Genomic DNA, 16,877 nt, shown 5'->3' with positions numbered 1-16,877 from the left:
ATGATAAAGCTGTCTTGAGCAAGTATGGTAATGAAAGGAATTATGTATGTGTAGAGAGTGAAAGGTGAAGGAGAGACTCACCTCCTATTGTTCATATTACTCAGAATCACAGAGATGATCATTGAGAAAGTGTCAAAAAAGTAGAAGTAGTGGACCAACAGGCCAGTTTTATTCATTTAAAAAAACGTCTTATGGATCGTGACTGTGTATAGCATTGATTTTAAAATAAAGAGCAGAAGCTTTCAGGAATACTGAGCAAGTACAGGATAAAGCTCAAGGACTGGACCTTCCTTGCTGTCCAGGGGCGAAGATTCCACACGCCCAGTGCATGGGGCCAGGTGCAACCCCAGGTCGGGGAACTAGATCTCACATGCCACAGCAAAGACCGAAAATTCTGTCTGTCACAGCTGAGACCCAGCGCAGGCAAATAAATGAAACATAAAAAACAAACACAATGTAAAAATTAAAAGCAAACAAGTCCCAAGGACTATCACAGTTTTATCCTCCCACATTTTCAAGCCCCTGTTGTTGCTCCACCTAACAACTGTTAGTATTCATATAATAGTGTGCTTCCTTTTGTCTGAGGCTTTTCCTTACTCTGATTACTCCCCCTTCTTAAATATTTCACCTGTTTACATATAAATCCTTTTTCTGTGGTTAGATTATAAACCCCTGCAGAGTAGAGACTGGGTCTGTCCCTTTTATCTGTGTAATCTGGTACCTGGTGTACTGTGTCTTTTATATAGTTTATGTGTTTATGTGATTGTAACAGACAAATGGCAAGTTGAAATATGAGTTGCGTTTTACTTAACATTTGTAATGAAAATACATTGAGGTAGAACTTAAACTTACTTTTTCTTCTAGTTGTGTAAGAAACAGTTTCAGTACAGTGCCTCCTTGCGAGCCCACCTTATTCGACATACCAGGAAAGATGCACCTACTTCGTCCTCTTCCAGTTCCGCATCGAATGAGGCATCAGGGTCATCGTCTGAGAAGGGCAGAACCAAACGAGAATTTATATGTTCCATATGTGGAAGGACATTGCCTAAATTATATTCTCTTCGAATACATATGTTAAAGCACACAGGTGTAAAACCACATGCATGCCAGGTAAAATCATTATATTTGTTATTTAGCAGCAGCAGTAGCAGAATATAACTGACAATAAGACTGGTTGAATCTGGAGCCACATCACTTTAGTAAAATATCCCTTAAAGTCCGTAACTTTTTCAGTTTGTTGCTTAGGTCAAGGGTGATTCCCATTTTTGCTCTTTAATTTGTTGTCTGAAGTTGTAGTTTGAAGTAAATCTATTGAGAGTGTTGAGGAGACGTGATGGAATTCAGAGTGGTACTGGGTGAGAATAACCAGCTTCTAAATCATACCTTCATGTTCGGCAGGGCCAGCCTGGCTTGGGAAGGAACCTGTGACTTAAATCTTAGCAGAAATTCTGCCTAAACTCTGTGTCCTTCTCCAGAGCTGAAGACTAAATGTCAAAGTGTGATTGCCGGTTCAGAATCCTGTGATCAGCCAGCTTTGGGCTATTTGAAACAGTGAAAAATTTCTAGCAGCACCTGTAGCCTTGCATATAAGGATGACCCACTATTTTTATTGATAGTTTCGGAGCCAGTAACATTTTTGATGTTTTTCTCTGTTGTTTTTTTAAGCTTTGTATTATATGAAAAAAGAATGTCAGAGAATAGAATAAACCCTTATATACCCTTTACCCAGTTTTAGTAGTTATCAACACATGGTCATTTGCGAGTTTTTTTTTTAATGAAAAAAGTTTTATTGAAATACAGTTGATTTATAATTTTGTGTTAGTTTTAGATATGCAGCAAAGTTATTCAGCTATTTATCCATTCTGTTTTAGATTCTTTTCTACTATAGGTTATTAGAAGATACTGAGTGTAGTTCCCCGTGCTATACAGTAGGTCCTTGGTGGTTATCTATGCTCAGTTGTGTTTCATATGACTGTCACTCACTCCCTTCCTACCCCTTCCCTTCAGTTATTCTGAAGCCAAGTCCTAACCATCATTGTCTTCATATATTTAAAAATTAAGTGTTAATTGGATCTCTGGTCTTCTACTGTAGCACTACTCAAGATGTGTGGCCCATGGAAGATAAGTGAAAAAATGGAGAGTAAGCATGTAGAAACTGTCATGGCAATTTGACATTGTTTGGCATCTTTATTGTGTTTAACAAAAATCCCTAATAGATTGAGGAAAGGAAAAAAAGACTGGTACTTCATCATGGAGAGTTTGAGAAGCACTGTTTTAGTTGGTATAGATGTGAATGAGTATATTGTTCTCGACTAAGCTTTCATGTCTCTTTTAATGTATATTGTTTACCAGTTTCAGAAAAGACAGTGTGAGGGCTTTTTGGTACTGTTTTGAGTTCTTCCACAGATTGCATGGTTGTAAGAAAAACAGAAATATTTGTTAAGTACGGAATCGGGAGATAATCAGCGAACTTAAAATCTTAGGCCCTTGTTTCAACTTAAACATTGTCATTTTGTTTATAATTTAAGGTTTTAATTTAAAATAGCATACTAGCTTCTCTATCTTCATTCTTCAGAAACAGCCCTTAACTCTTTTTCTGTTTTACTTGTTTAAATAACCATGCTCCTTTAGGTCTGTGGAAAGACTTTCATCTACAAACATGGTCTAAAATTACACCAGAGTCTCCATCAGTCACAGAAGCAGTTCCAGTGTGAACTATGTGTGAAGTCATTTGTTACCAAAAGGAGTCTTCAAGAACATATGAGTATTCACACAGGTAACGAGAAATTTATATTGACATAGTTACACGTTATATACTGGTAGCTTACCTAGTGTATTGATTATGCTATAAGACTGTATATGTGCAGTTTTTTAAATTAATGAGAGTAAAGCTTAAAAGTTTTTCTTACATCTAGTTTTAGAGCTGTCTTATTTGTATAAAAGTTAAAAAAAATTTTTTTTAATTAGTTCACATGTCTGCTTCATGTCAATGTATAGCTAAATCCACCACAATATTGTAAAGTAATTATCTTCTAATTAAATTAATTTTCTTAAAAAGTTAAGCAATAAGCAGATGTAACTGTCAACAAGTATGTGGTTTATAATTAGAATTTTTAGTCCACATATATTATTTTCACGTGTTTAAAGCAGTTATGTAGAAGTGGCTGATGAAGGAAGGGTAGATAACTGCTGTAGAACTTGTATACAACTCTACACTGTTACAATCCAGATGACATGCAAGCCTCCCAAATTCTCTGGGCAGTAGTGGCCTCACTAGTACTGTATTGAGAGGAAATAGGATATTTGACATAGTTTGTTATTAGAAGGTGGGTGCCAAAAGTCATAGCTTCTGTGTTCACTTGATAAAGTAGCTTCTGAAGTATGACATAAAGTCTTGTTAGAAGAGCACCTGATCACTGGATTTGTGACATGCTTTTTAATTTTTATAGGAGAGTCCAAGTACCTTTGCTCAGTTTGTGGAAAGTCTTTTCATAGAGGCTCTGGGCTTAGCAAGCACCTAAAGAAACACCAACCAAAGCCTGAGGTTCGAGGCTATCATTGTACTCAGTAAGTATTTAGTATGTGAACCATTCAGTTAATTTATGTTCTTACTTAGTTCATTTGAAAGTTGTTTCAAAGGAAAATATTTGAGGTGGCTGAAGTTGATTAGATACAGTTTGATGCAGTATCACTGTTGATAATGTGTCACTTTCAAAGTTCACCTGTAATTGAACTCTGCTAAGGAAGTGGAGCTTGAATATTCATATGTAATTATATAAACATACACACATATATGTGTATATCTGAGGTGATGGATGTGTTAACAAACGGTAGAAATCCTTTCACAATGTGCATGTGTGTGTATACACACATTCTGAATCATGTTTTACACTTAAAATACCTTACAGTTTTGTCAGTTACACCTCAGTAAAACTGGAAAAAAAAAGTTGAATCTAATAGTAAACTATTATTTTACTTTTTAAAAAGTTTTACTATTTGTTTACTCTTGATTTTAATCAGTTTGCCTTTGTCTAGGTGTTCCTATTTAATATTTAGCAGTTTTATTTGCATTGTAAATCTCATACCATATGAATCATTCATTTTAAATGCCTTAAAGAAATTCCTCAAATGTGCGACCTAGGGGTAGGGACTGTAGGAACGAAGGGTCCCTTGGTGCCAGGCAGAGATTCTTTATAGACAATGCTTCTGAAGAAGTACTGGACTCGTTGCTCATTTCTCTTTTTCTTCAGACTCCTTTCCTCTCCCTCTTTTTCCAGAACCTCCTGAGATCCCTTTTATAAAGTTCATATAACATTTATCATGTTAAAGTGTTCAGTTCAGTGGCTCTCGGTACATTCAGAGTTGTGCAAGCATCACCACTGATTCCAGAATGCCTTCAACACTCAGCCAGGCAGTTTACAATCCTGCCTAGGTCTTCTCTTTCTGTTTGTGCAGAGTCAGCCATCGGTGAGAGCATGAAGCGTTTCAGGTCTTTTCTGAGCATGTGCCAGCCCTGGGCAAATAATTTGGACTTCTAGATGCCTGGGAATATGTGAGAGTTTTTCAAAGGTCTTATTTCGTGAAGTAGCTCATTCTCCAGCCTTTCCTCCCAACTGCCATTCCTTGCTCCAGCAGCTGTGGCTAATACCTTTACCTTTAAATGTTTCCAACCAATCCCTCCTCTCAACTCTCTCCCCATCACTCCCCAAGTCCTCAGCCCTGGGGGAATTTGGCTAAATAAAAGCAAGCACTTTGAGAGGTACCAGATGGTTCAAAACAACTGCAGTTCGGTTTAAGTCCCTCTGATACGTGAACCCATAGCGAGAATTAATTCTATGTCTACTGTGCTGAGGAGCCAGGGGATGGGATCAGGATGAGTTGAAATGCCACAAAGCTCTTTTACCAGGATTCAACCATTTTTTTTCTTAATTAAATAATTACCTGGTTGCTGCCAACTTTTAATCAGTTTCCAGAGCTTCAGTAAAATTGATTCTGACCATTTTTGCCACTTTGTCTACTGATTTTATGGAAGGTTGGGCTTTTGGAGTTACCAACTCTGCCCGTATTTGCTGATGTCACTCTGATCAGTCTTATTTTTATTTTTTACAGATTTTTTGATGTGTACCATTTTTAAAGCCTTTTTTGAATTTGTTTCAGTATTGCTTCTGTTTTATGTTTTGGCCCTGAGGTGACCAGGAATCAAACCCGCAACCCCCTGCATTGGAAGGGGAGTCCCCTTACTCAGTCTTATTTTAAAAGAAAAGTAGTTTATTATGCATACCTTTATACGTGCAAATGTAAGAAAACCCGGTTTAAACTGGCTTGAATGAACTAGAAGTCTGAATGGTTTAATGTAAATTGATTTCAGATTCATTAGCACTTGATGTCTGTGAGGCTCCATGTGGATAAGACAGTGGCAGTGGTTTCAGCCTCACATCCCCTCAACTCCCAAATTGTCAAGCTGCATTTCTCATGTTCCTATAAAAGCCCTGAGGTCACTCCCATTGAATCTGGCTAAGGCATTTGGTCTTATGTGGATCAATCACAATGGCCGAGAGAATGCTGTGCTCTGATTGACTTATACCTAAGTTAGTTGCTCCATCCTTATGGGCAGGAGTAAATCCTTCCCCCAACAGATGGACAGAATGGGAGAGGGTGAAAAGGGATATAAAAAGGGCACATCCCAAGGAGTTGAGGAGAAGATAGAAGATACTCACCTTTATGATAACCTTTGGGAGCTTTGCAGGATTCTTTCTAAAATGTTTCTAGTACTCTGGAACTAAAAGAACTTAACACACTCGAGCCTTGATGCAAGATTGCAATACTAAGATTTTGTTTTGTTTTAAATTGGGATCATCTTGTAGAGTTCTAGAAACTGAGGAATATACTGAGTTCTTGGAAACTTCCTTTAAAAGAATAAGATGATCCATTTGGGTGAATGGACTTTGTTATTGCAGATGTGAGAAAAGTTTCTTTGAAGCTAGAGACCTTCGCCAGCACATGAACAAACATCTTGGTGTGAAGCCATTCCAGTGCCAATTTTGTGATAAGTGCTATAGTTGGAAGAAAGACTGGTATTCCCATGTGAAATCTCATTCTGTCACTGAGCCATACAGGTGGGTAAATCTGGGGCGAATCTGAGCTTAATTGAGATATGTATGTACTTGGATTAATTGTTAGTCCATTAGTTGGTTTTGGTGTTTAGGAAAAGATAATTTGTGTTTTTCCTCTATTTTAGGTGTAATATATGTGGCAAAGAATTTTATGAAAAAGCATTGTTCAGAAGGCATGTAAAGAAAGCTACCCATGGAAAAAAAGGACGAGCAAAGCAAAACCTGGAACGGGTGTGTGAACAGTGTGGAAGAAAATTCACTCAGCTGAGAGAGTATAGAAGACACATGAACAACCATGGAGGTAACTATGCTTCATGCAGTTTAATAGATAGACCTTTAAATAGAGTAAAAACCAGTCCAGTAGTGATTCTTCCTTTTCCATTCCTCTGTCTGTCATCTTCCTTAATGAGAGATTAATCCCATATTATGGAAGATTTATTCAAATAATAGCAGTGATTGTGAATCTGACTACCTAATTGTTGTGTAGATACATTCCTTTCTTAGTGAGCTTAATATTCTGTATTAGTATTTTTATGCTGGAATGGATTACTTGAGCTTCTGTTTTTTTATCCTAGGATTATAGGATTGCTATGAAGTTGTAAAGGGACTTTCACAGAAACTCAAAATTGTCTCAGAGTAACTTCTATCTATAGGAACATCTTTAGAAAGGTTATATCCAGAATCTGCTTTATTCTAGGGGAAACCATTTGGCCCTAACTAAAAGATGGCCATAGTCAAGATAGTAAGGTTTATGGGCTACTGTACTTAAAAGCATTATTTATCAGGCAGCTGTAATAAATTTTGGTACTTGGACCTCACCACAGACACACACACACACCCCTCTCTTTTCTTTTTTTTTTTCTTTTACTAGGAGTTAAGCCATTTGAGTGCTTAACATGTGGAGTTGCTTGGGCTGATGCCCGATCTCTGAAACGCCACGTCAGAACACATACAGGTGAACGGCCTTATGTCTGTCCTGTGTGTAGTGAAGCCTACATAGATGCTAGAACACTCCGTAAACATATGACTAAATTCCACAGAGATTATGTGCCTTGCAAGATCATGCTGGAAAAAGATACCCTTCAGTTTCATAACCAGGGAACTCAAGTGGAGCATGCTGTTAGCATCTTAACAGCAGATATGCAGGAACAAGAAAACAGTGGTCCTCAAGAACTTGAAACTGTGGTAGTGACGGGAGAAACTATGGAAGCTCTTGAAGCTGTTGCAGCGACTGAAGAATGTCCGTCAGTATCTACACTCTCTGACCAAAGTATTATGCAAGTGGTTAATTATGTGTTGGCACAGCAGCAAGGACAAAAGCTCTCTGAAGTCGCAGAAGCTATTCAAACTGTTGAAGTAGAGGTGGCACATATTTCAGAAACAGAATGAATGTAGTAATAGAGATAAAAAGAAGCGATGTCTCGTGTATATTGAACTCACAGAACATTTGTTTACAATACTGTGTGACTATCTGCCTGGAGTTTGTATGTCCAGGCTCTGGGCTATTTGGTGGTGTTTTAACATATGATTTGTCTAGCTAATGGTTCTGTAGAAAAGTCCATTTACTGTAAACAAATTGAAAACAAATCTATTTGGTGGCAGTGGATTATCATGGTATACTTTTTATGAATTAATGTTTAAAAAGAACTGTACTAAATTAAAAACCGTACAGTTTTATTTGCATTTTGACTTGATTATATATACTTTGCATTTAAAAGGCTGTACTAATTGGCTTTTCTCTTTTATTCTCAAAATATAGAGGTTCTGTGATTTCATTTGCCCTGTTTATGGATTAAAAATTCTAATATAAAACATTTTAGTAGGATACATAGGTATGTTACATTGTTTTAAATGCTTCACATCTGTGATTCTTGACTTACTATTTATTTTATCCCTTTATAAAGTCAGGGATTCTTTATTCTGTTGTAAAGCACTTAATGAGTTACATGTTGTAATCAAGTTTGCACAGTGTACTTAATCTGTATGGGGAACCCTTAAATGAATAGCTAATTTTTCAAATGCAATTCAAATGCATGAAATGCCTATTAAGCCTTACTATGCTAACCTTCAAGGCAAGTAAATTGACCATGAGCAAAGAACACTGTTAATAATCTCTGTTGATGGGAAATTTCTCCTTGATAACAAGAAAATAAATGGGGGGGGGGGAGAAAGGTTAAAACTAAGTTTGGTTGTTTGTAACTTTTGTATCATGTTTAATTGTTCAATTTTGTTAAAAAACTGCAGTTTAGAAATAGGATAGCAATATAGATATCTACAGCAGTCCTGTGGATACCATATAATTGTCAAGTAATTTCAGAATATTGAAAATTCTTCAGTTCAACCCTCATTATAGTATACTACTTAAAGGAATTGATTATGGCCCACCAAATTGTTAAAAGTAAATTCTTTTTAAAAGTTGCCTGAAAAATTAATTTGTGTGTTTGATTTTTAAATTCCCACCTCTGTAAGCTATCTAATTTTCTCATTTTTCAAAATAACCATGGGGAGATATCACATTTCTCTCCTGGGATACTACCACTCAAGTTATAATTGTTAAACTTAAACTTCTAAGTATTAGAATAAGCTAATATAAGGTGTAAAATTAAGATATAAGCAAATCACATGTAAATCATTCCTAAAGCACAAGAAAAGAATGTGCCTTGATGTATATATATTATTAAAATGCTTATTCCAGTTTACTTTAAGTGGCTTAAAAGAAAAATAAATGTGATGCCATGCATGTGCTATACCTGCATATGTAATATTTGCATTTGCACATTTCCCATTGTTTCGGTAGCTGTGTGGCTGATTTTCAATTTTAAGTGGATTGACATACAGTCTACAGCTTTATAATGGCTGCTTGTTTAATCGTATGTTTCAGTTAGTGAAAATGTATTTCGATCTAAAATTTGGAATTGTCTTTATGTTCCATTGTCACCACTGTTATTAGATTTAGTTAATTGGGTAAGATCATTAATGTATGTCATAAATATGTAAATAAAAGATGTTGAATCTTGTTTAAAGCATAAGCTTTGAAGTTAAGCTTGTCACTATTTTCAGCTCATAAATCAGTTGCTGTTATTTATTATTAAGTTAATCCATTTTTAGAGGAGGGAAATTGAACACATTAAAAATAACCACTGAGGGAACATACAATACTATTAAGACTTATTATTACACTTAAACATAATCGTACAACAAAATCAAAAGTAGTACAGTTAACTGCCATGTTTGGATAATTTAAGTGTGTTTAGAGAATTACATAAATTTCATGCAGAAGTAAGTATTAAGATTCCAAAAATTCAGTTTTATATTTCCATGGAGAAACTGTTTATAATAATTCCTTTCTAAAAGCACACATTGATTTGTTGTTGTCAGACAGGTATGTCCTGATTAAATCTGCTTGTTAGTGCTGTTTCATTAAATGCCAGTGGCTTTTTACGTAATTTCACAAAGTTACCTTAACTGCTGGATTTAGTCTAGACTTTCAGTGTCTTTTTTTCTTTTTTAATAGCTGTGGTGTAAACTGTACATGATGCTTCCTACTCATAACTGAATTAGAGGATTCAACCTATAATGGCAGTTTAAACCTTTAGGAACCATGGAGGTTCCTAAACAGGGGTTTTACATTTACTGTTTGGATAAATATATCAGACTTATTTTATAGTCTGTTATCTGAAGTTTTGAAGTGAATACTGCTGTTCATTGGATTTCTCCAGAATGTTATAAATGTTAAGAGTACAGGTTGTTGTTTAGTTGCTGAGACTCTTTGTGACCCCATGGTCTGTAGCCCCCGAGGCTCCTCTGTCCATGGGATTTCCCAGGCAAGAATACTGGAGTGGGTTGTCATTTCCTTCTCCAGGGGCTCTTCCTAACCCAGAAACTGAACCCACATCTCCTGCATTGGCAGGCGGATTCTTTACCACTGAGCCATCTTGACTTTGGGCTTAATTTGCTGCCTCTTTCCAGTTTACCACCATTCAGGTAAGGCCTGCTGACTTTTATCTTTTCTAATGTATGTACTTAAAGCTGTACATTTCTTCTAAACTCAGCTTTCACAGCATTCCACACGTTGGGATATGGTATTCCTTCACTGTTACTGATTTAAAATATTTTTAAATTTTCATTATAATTTATTCTTTCACACATATTTTACTTCTAAACATAGAGGGTTTTGGGGTTATCTTTTAGTGATCTCTAAAATTATTTTACTGTGATTAAAAATATATTGTGTATTTTTTATTTAACATTTGATGAGGGTTTTTTTTTAATGGTCAATTTTTGTAAATGTTTCATGAGAATTTAATTTTATGCAGTGTGGAGGCATTGTTATAGTATGTGTCAATTAAATGATTATTTTTGTTCAAATATCCTGTACCCCTATTCTTTTTTTTTCTTGTTTGTTGGTTCTATCAGTTAGAAAAGTACCTCTACCGTATGAATGTAGATTTGCCTATTTCTCCTCCTTTTAATAACTCTGGCAATTTTTGCTTCATATATCTTGAAGCTGTTATTAGTTGTCTGATACAGAATTGTTTTCCTGGTGAGTTAAACCTTGTATCATTATGAAAGGGTAAAATGAAGAGCCTTTGGTAATGCTCCTGGCCTTACGTCTACTTTGACTGAAATTAAAATAGCTACAGGGCCTTCCTGGTGATCCAGGGGTTAAGAGTCCACCTTACAGTTCAGGGGACTTGGGTTCCATCTTTGTTTCGGGAACTAAGATCACATATGCTGCAGGGCAAATAAGCCCCGGCGCAGCAGTTACTGAGCTCACATACTGCAACGGGAGATCTGCATGCCACAACCAAGACCTGACACAACCAAATGAATATTTTTAAAATAGTAAAATAGCTACATCAGGATTTTTGGGGGAGGGGGGGTATTCATGTGGTGCATTTTACCATGCTTATTGCTGTCAGCCTGCTCATAACCTCATATTTAAGGTATTTCTCTTATACATAGTATATGATTGGCTTTTTTGGCCATGCAGCATGTAATATCTTAACTCCCTGACCAGAGATTGAACTCATGTCCCCTCCAGTGGAAACATGGAGGCTGAGCCACTGGACCACCAGAAAATTTCCTATGATTGTCTTGAAAAAAAGTCCAGGCTGCCAATCTTTGTCTTTTCATAGGAATATTAGTTCAGTTAGAAAGTGCTCAGTCATTCAGTCATGTCTGACTCTCTGCAACCCGTGGATGGAATTCTCCAAAAATACTGGAGTGGGTAGCCACTCCTGTCTGCGGGGGAATCTTCCCAACTCAGGGATCAAACCCTGGTCTCCTGCGTTGCAGGCAGATTCTTTGCCATCTGAGCCACCAGGAAAGCCAACTAGAAAACATGACATGGAGTAGGAAATGGTAACCCTTTCCAGTATTCTTGCCTGGAAAATTACATGGACGAACCTGGTGGGCTAGTCAAGGGGGTTGCAAAAAGGCCAGGCATGACTTAGTGACTGAACCCACACACAGGCAATGTATAATATACAATTTTTACTGCTGTGTAAAGCAAATAAAGATTTCTCAAATTTTAAACAAAAAAAATTACTGACATATTTGCATATAAATCTATCACTTGAGTTTGTTTTCATTCCTTGCTCTAACTCCACAGGCATCCATTTCATGAGCTGTAGGCAGTAAGTTCAGCTACATATCAACACTTCGCAACAGATGTGAAAACACTTAAGAGGCATATAGTTCATCCCACACCAGTGGTAATTACTGTTATACAATTAGGCCTTATGTTGACCCCATTTCCCCTTGAAAACCCTCTGTGGATTTTCCTAAATCTTGACTGAACGTTTTTCTTAACTTTAAAAGTTATCCTGTATATATATGTGTGTGTGTGTCAGTTTTTTTTCTCTTCAGCATCTACTATTCTCCAGGTACCTAGATCCAGACCCCCTAGTCATCTGGGATGCTTCCATCAGTGATTCAGCCAATGAATTCCTTAGCAGTGTCTCTGATCTGTTACTTCTTACATCACTACTAATTACTGATAACATATTTTATGTGTGGATGTATGCTCAGTCATGTCTGACTCTGCAACCCCAAGGACTAGAGCCCAGCAGGCTACTCTCTCCATGGGGTCTCTCAAGCAAGAATACTGGAGTGGGTTGCCATTTTCTACTCCAGGGGATCTTCCTGTCCCAGGGATCAAACCCACATCTCTTTGATCTCCTGCATTGGCAAGTGGATTCTTCACCACTTCACCACCTGGGAAACCATTAACATAGTACTCTAAAGATTTTATAAACTCACACATGCAGTATATTACCAATATCTTGGCTTCCCAGTTTTCATGCTTGCCCTGTTTTTTGTGTCTTACACACATTACTTCCAGATTAATATCTGAAATTGCTCTTAATCTTGAAATTTCCTAGTTTTCTAATGGCTCTATGTCCACAGCAGGGAAGTCATATAAGTTAGTAATGAAAGTGTGTAATGTGACAAGAGATGGCTGTTATCAGAATCTTTCTGTTTCAGCATGATGCCACTACCAGCACCCCTTAAGAGATGGCAGAGAACGGCAGCTCCTTTTTGTGTTTTTGGCAGTGTGGCACATGGTATCTTAAGTTCTCCCAAGAGGGATCGAACTCACACGTCCTGCGCTGTAAGTGCAGAATCTTAACCACTGAACCACCAGGGAAGTCCCATGCCTGCTTCTTCAGTTCCCCCTATTGGAGAAAGCAAGGCCTGTAATAAAATTTATACTTAGGAGTCCCAGTTGTCTTCCTTGGAGCATCTCATAGTCAATGCCTACTGTAGCATTCAAATAAGATAGAATGAGAAGAAACACCTGTTTAAAATCAACTGGGAAAGGGACATTGTCTTCTCAGAGTGACCCTTTGAGAATGTAACTACATTTAAATGATGTTTTGGGAAATTTACTGGTATGGTAATCCATATAACTGTTCATACACAGATTAATATTCTCTCACAGCAAATTGGGGGGTTGTATATCAAACATAGTATTATTAGATTCACGGTTAAGAGACATACCTTGTCAATCTATTAAGTCAAACCACTGCCCACATTTTGGTTTTTTTAAAACTATTTCTTTTAAAGAGCAGTTTTAGGTTCGTAGCAAAACTAAGTGGAAAAGTAGACATTCCTTATATAACCGTATTCCCACATACACACCTTTTCATTCGCAGTTGCATCTTCAGTTAGATTTGCTTTAACCATTTGCAAATTCTTACCTAATTAGTATCAATACTTGCATTCTTTCCATATTATTTTCTTTGCAGTACTTGATACAAAGGTGGTGGTGTTCAGACGCTCAGTTGTGTCCGACCCTGCGACCCCATGTACTGCAGCATGCCAGACTTCCCTGTCCTTCACCATCTTGTGGATGTCCACCAGTTCCTGATGTCAAAACTCATGTCCATTGTTAGTGATGCTACCAACTTATCCTCTGTCATCCCCTTCTCCTGCCTTCAATCTTTGCCAGCCAGCATCAGTGTTTTTTCTAGTGAGTCAGCTCTTTGCATCAGGTAGCCAAAATATTGGAGCTTTAGCATCAGTCCTTCCAGTGAATATTTGGGACTGATTTCCTTTAGAATTGATTGATCTGATCTCCTTGCAGTCCAGGGGATTCTCAAGAGTCTTTTCCAACACCACAGTTCAAAAGCATCAATTCTTAGATGCTCAGCCTTTATGGCCCAACTGTCACATCCATACATGACTACTGGAATACTATAGCTTGGACTATATGGGCTTTTGTCAGTGAAGTAATCCTCTGCTTTTTAATACGCTGTCTAGGTTTGTCATAGCTTTTCTTCCAACGAACATCTTTTAATGTTATGGCTGCAGTCACCATCTGCAATGATTTTGGAACCCAAGAAAATAAAATCTGTTTCCATTGTTTTCCCATCTATTTGCCATGAAGTGAGGGGACCAAATGCCATGATCTTAGTTGTTTGAATGTTGATACAGTATTTCTTTTTATTAAAATCAGGGCATAATAATTATATATTCTTGAAGTATTATTTAGGAACTTTATTTTCAGTCATGGTTACATGGGTAAATTCATAGTTGCTACTGATCTAACCATTTCACATCAACTAAGATTAGTCATGGAATTCTAAAAGCAGTTATATATATAAAATAGATCATTTAATATAAATCTTTGTAAATATTTAGATATTAAATTATATATTATATATAAAATAAAAGCAGGAATAAAATAAGTAACTTCAGGTGTGTAACTATCATGAGATCAGGAAAATACTGGATTCTGAGTGAAATTCATTTTTGGTGTATTTGGATGACATCAATCAGTGATAAAGATACATCAGAGTTCAGACTTAGTGTATACTTGTCATCCTTGATATTCTACATAGTACACAACTTTTTTTTCTAAATATTAAGCAATGTGAATTCAGCTGATAAGGAAAATAAGACACTCCCAAAGAGGACTTATACTTACAAGAAAACAGTTTAGAACAGAACATCTACATTAAAAAAACACAAGATGTGAATAAAAGTTCTATGTCTACGTGCAGTAACTAAGTAGGTGTTTATTGTGATGTAGCCCAAGGCTTTTGGCCTGAAAAAGTTCTCACATCCCTGAGGCCCAAGCATGACAGCTAATTTACCTTATTTAGAGATACCTCTATTCCCCACTCAGTTCTCCAGTTATCAAAGTAATGTGGGATAAATGTAGAAAATTTGGAAAGTATAGGGAAATGAAGTAAAATGTAAATAACTAGAACCAATTAATTATTACTAACAGTGGATTCTTGTGGGGGTAAAGGGCTACATATCACCAAGGGGCTTTTCATGCAGAAGTTCAATCAAGAGTTTCCAAAATTTGTCTTCACTGTGGCGATGGGAAGCTTGGTATGTTGCTCTTCTCTGAAGCTAGCAGCTGTTATCTCCTCAAAGATCTGAATTTCAGCCTCTGGGCCCCACCTCTGAGATGTCCTTCCCTTATTCCCTTATTCTGTCAGCCTTGTGGGTAGTTTCTACCTGCAGTTGCTACTTCTACTACACCTGAGAGCTCCAATGTTAACAATTCTTTATATTAGTTTGCCCTCACTGATAAAATCAGCAGAAGAATCTTTCAACAAAATTCAACACCTTCTGATAAAAGCTGTTAGGAGAGCTGGGAATTTATGAGGGCTTCCTTGGTGGTCCAGTTGCTAAAATTCCACGCTCCCAATGCAGGGAGTCTAGGTTCTATCCCTGGTCAGGGAACTAGATCCTGAACACTGCAACTAAGAGTTCACATGCTGCAACTAAAGACAGAACATCCAGCATGTTGTAACTAAGGCCTGGCACAGCCAGATAAATGTTTTATTTTTTTAAAATTAGGAATTTATGTTTTATTTTTTAACATAATGTTTACCTTGGTCCTAAAGTCAGGGGCGTATTTAAAACACTGGAGACATTCCTCTGAGAATAAAGCAAAGATATCCATTTATTCTACTACTATTCAATATCGTATTAGAGGTATTAAGAAATACAATTAGACAAAAATAAACACAAAAATTGATTAAAGTCATCTCTCCTTGCAGATGATATTATGGTACACCTAGGAAATTCTTGAGAATCAATGATAAAACTCTGAAGAATTTAGTAAGATAGCAGGAGACAGAACTAACATACAGAAACTGCCTTCATATCCTGAAATAACCAGCACATGATAGAGAAAACCTCATTTTAATAGCAACAAAGATGACTATTAAGGAAGAATTTAACAAGAAATATGCAAAACCTATGAGAAAAAATTTAACACCCCCAAAACACAAAACCAGACTTCTGATTAGGATGGCTTAATATCATAAAGATATAACTAAAATCAGATCTTGATCTCACAAATGCACAAGAATATACTCCAAGTGGATTTGGAATCTTTAAATTTTAAAATGAAACAACACATTTTAAAATGAAGTACTACAAAAACAACAGTGAACGCATCTTTGACCTCAGTATAGAGAAAGGCTTTCTAACTACTAACAAAATTGAAAAGCAATAAGCAAAGTTCACTATAAAAAAAGAAAGCTTTCTGTATTACAAAGAACTCCATAATCAAAACCAGAGGCAACTAATAATTGGGATAGAATATTTATAGAATACACAAAGTTAAAAAATGACAGATTCCTAAAATTTGAGAAAAGACCAAAAACCCAATAATGGAATGAAACAGGCTATTCATAAAAAGAATCTCAAACTTCCCCTAAACCTATGAAAAGATATTCAATCTCACTCATAGCTGCGGCTGCTGCTAAGTCGCTTCAGTCGTGTCCGACTCTGTGCAACCCTATAGATGGAAGCCCACCAGATACCCCCGTCCTTGGGATTCTCCAGGCAATAACACTGGAGTGGGCTGCCATTTCCTTCTGCAATGCATGAAAGTGAAAAGTGAAAAGGAAGTCGCTCAGTCGTGTCCGACTCTGCGACCCCATGGACTGCAGCCTACCAGGCTCCTCCGACCATGGAATCTCTAGAGAGATGGAAATTAAAATTACTCTAACATCCCATTTTAAAAAACCTATCAGAGATGGCAAAAATTAAAAAAGCATGGCAAACACATTGTGCTGGCAAGGCTGTGGGAAGAGGCACTCATACATTTCTGGTGGGGAAACAAACTGGTACAATCCTTCAGGAGAATTTGACAATATCTAGTAAGAATAGATATGCATATGTATATGTACATGCACAGATATGTATATTTTGACCCACCATCCTACTTGTGGCAGTTTACCTGAAGGAAGATACGTCCCAATAAAAAAATAACACGTGTACAGGTTATTC

The 16,877-nt window shown here is 36.8% G+C and overlaps 1 protein-coding gene across 1 annotated transcript in view; it reads left to right on the top strand.

The window, feature by feature from the left end:
• The window catches only part of ZBTB11 (zinc finger and BTB domain containing 11), a 29,861-nt gene extending 19,380 nt beyond the window's left edge, over positions 1 to 10,481 (top strand). Inside the window, exons 6-11 of the mRNA XM_069552278.1 lie at positions 865 to 1,110; positions 2,632 to 2,776; positions 3,450 to 3,567; positions 5,958 to 6,116; positions 6,239 to 6,414; positions 6,985 to 10,481. Coding sequence (XP_069408379.1) covers positions 865 to 1,110; positions 2,632 to 2,776; positions 3,450 to 3,567; positions 5,958 to 6,116; positions 6,239 to 6,414; positions 6,985 to 7,502 — 1,362 coding nt within the window. The 3' untranslated portion in view covers positions 7,503 to 10,481. The remainder of the gene's footprint in view (positions 1 to 864; positions 1,111 to 2,631; positions 2,777 to 3,449; positions 3,568 to 5,957; positions 6,117 to 6,238; positions 6,415 to 6,984) is intronic.
• The last annotated feature ends 6,396 nt before the right edge of the window (positions 10,482 to 16,877 follow it).

This window comes from Ovis canadensis, chromosome 1 (assembly GCF_042477335.2).
Source record: "Ovis canadensis isolate MfBH-ARS-UI-01 breed Bighorn chromosome 1, ARS-UI_OviCan_v2, whole genome shotgun sequence".
NCBI classification, from domain to species: domain Eukaryota; kingdom Metazoa; phylum Chordata; class Mammalia; order Artiodactyla; family Bovidae; genus Ovis; species Ovis canadensis.
Note: the sequence above shows the minus strand (reverse complement) of the source record. Positions and strands in the feature narration are given on the sequence as shown.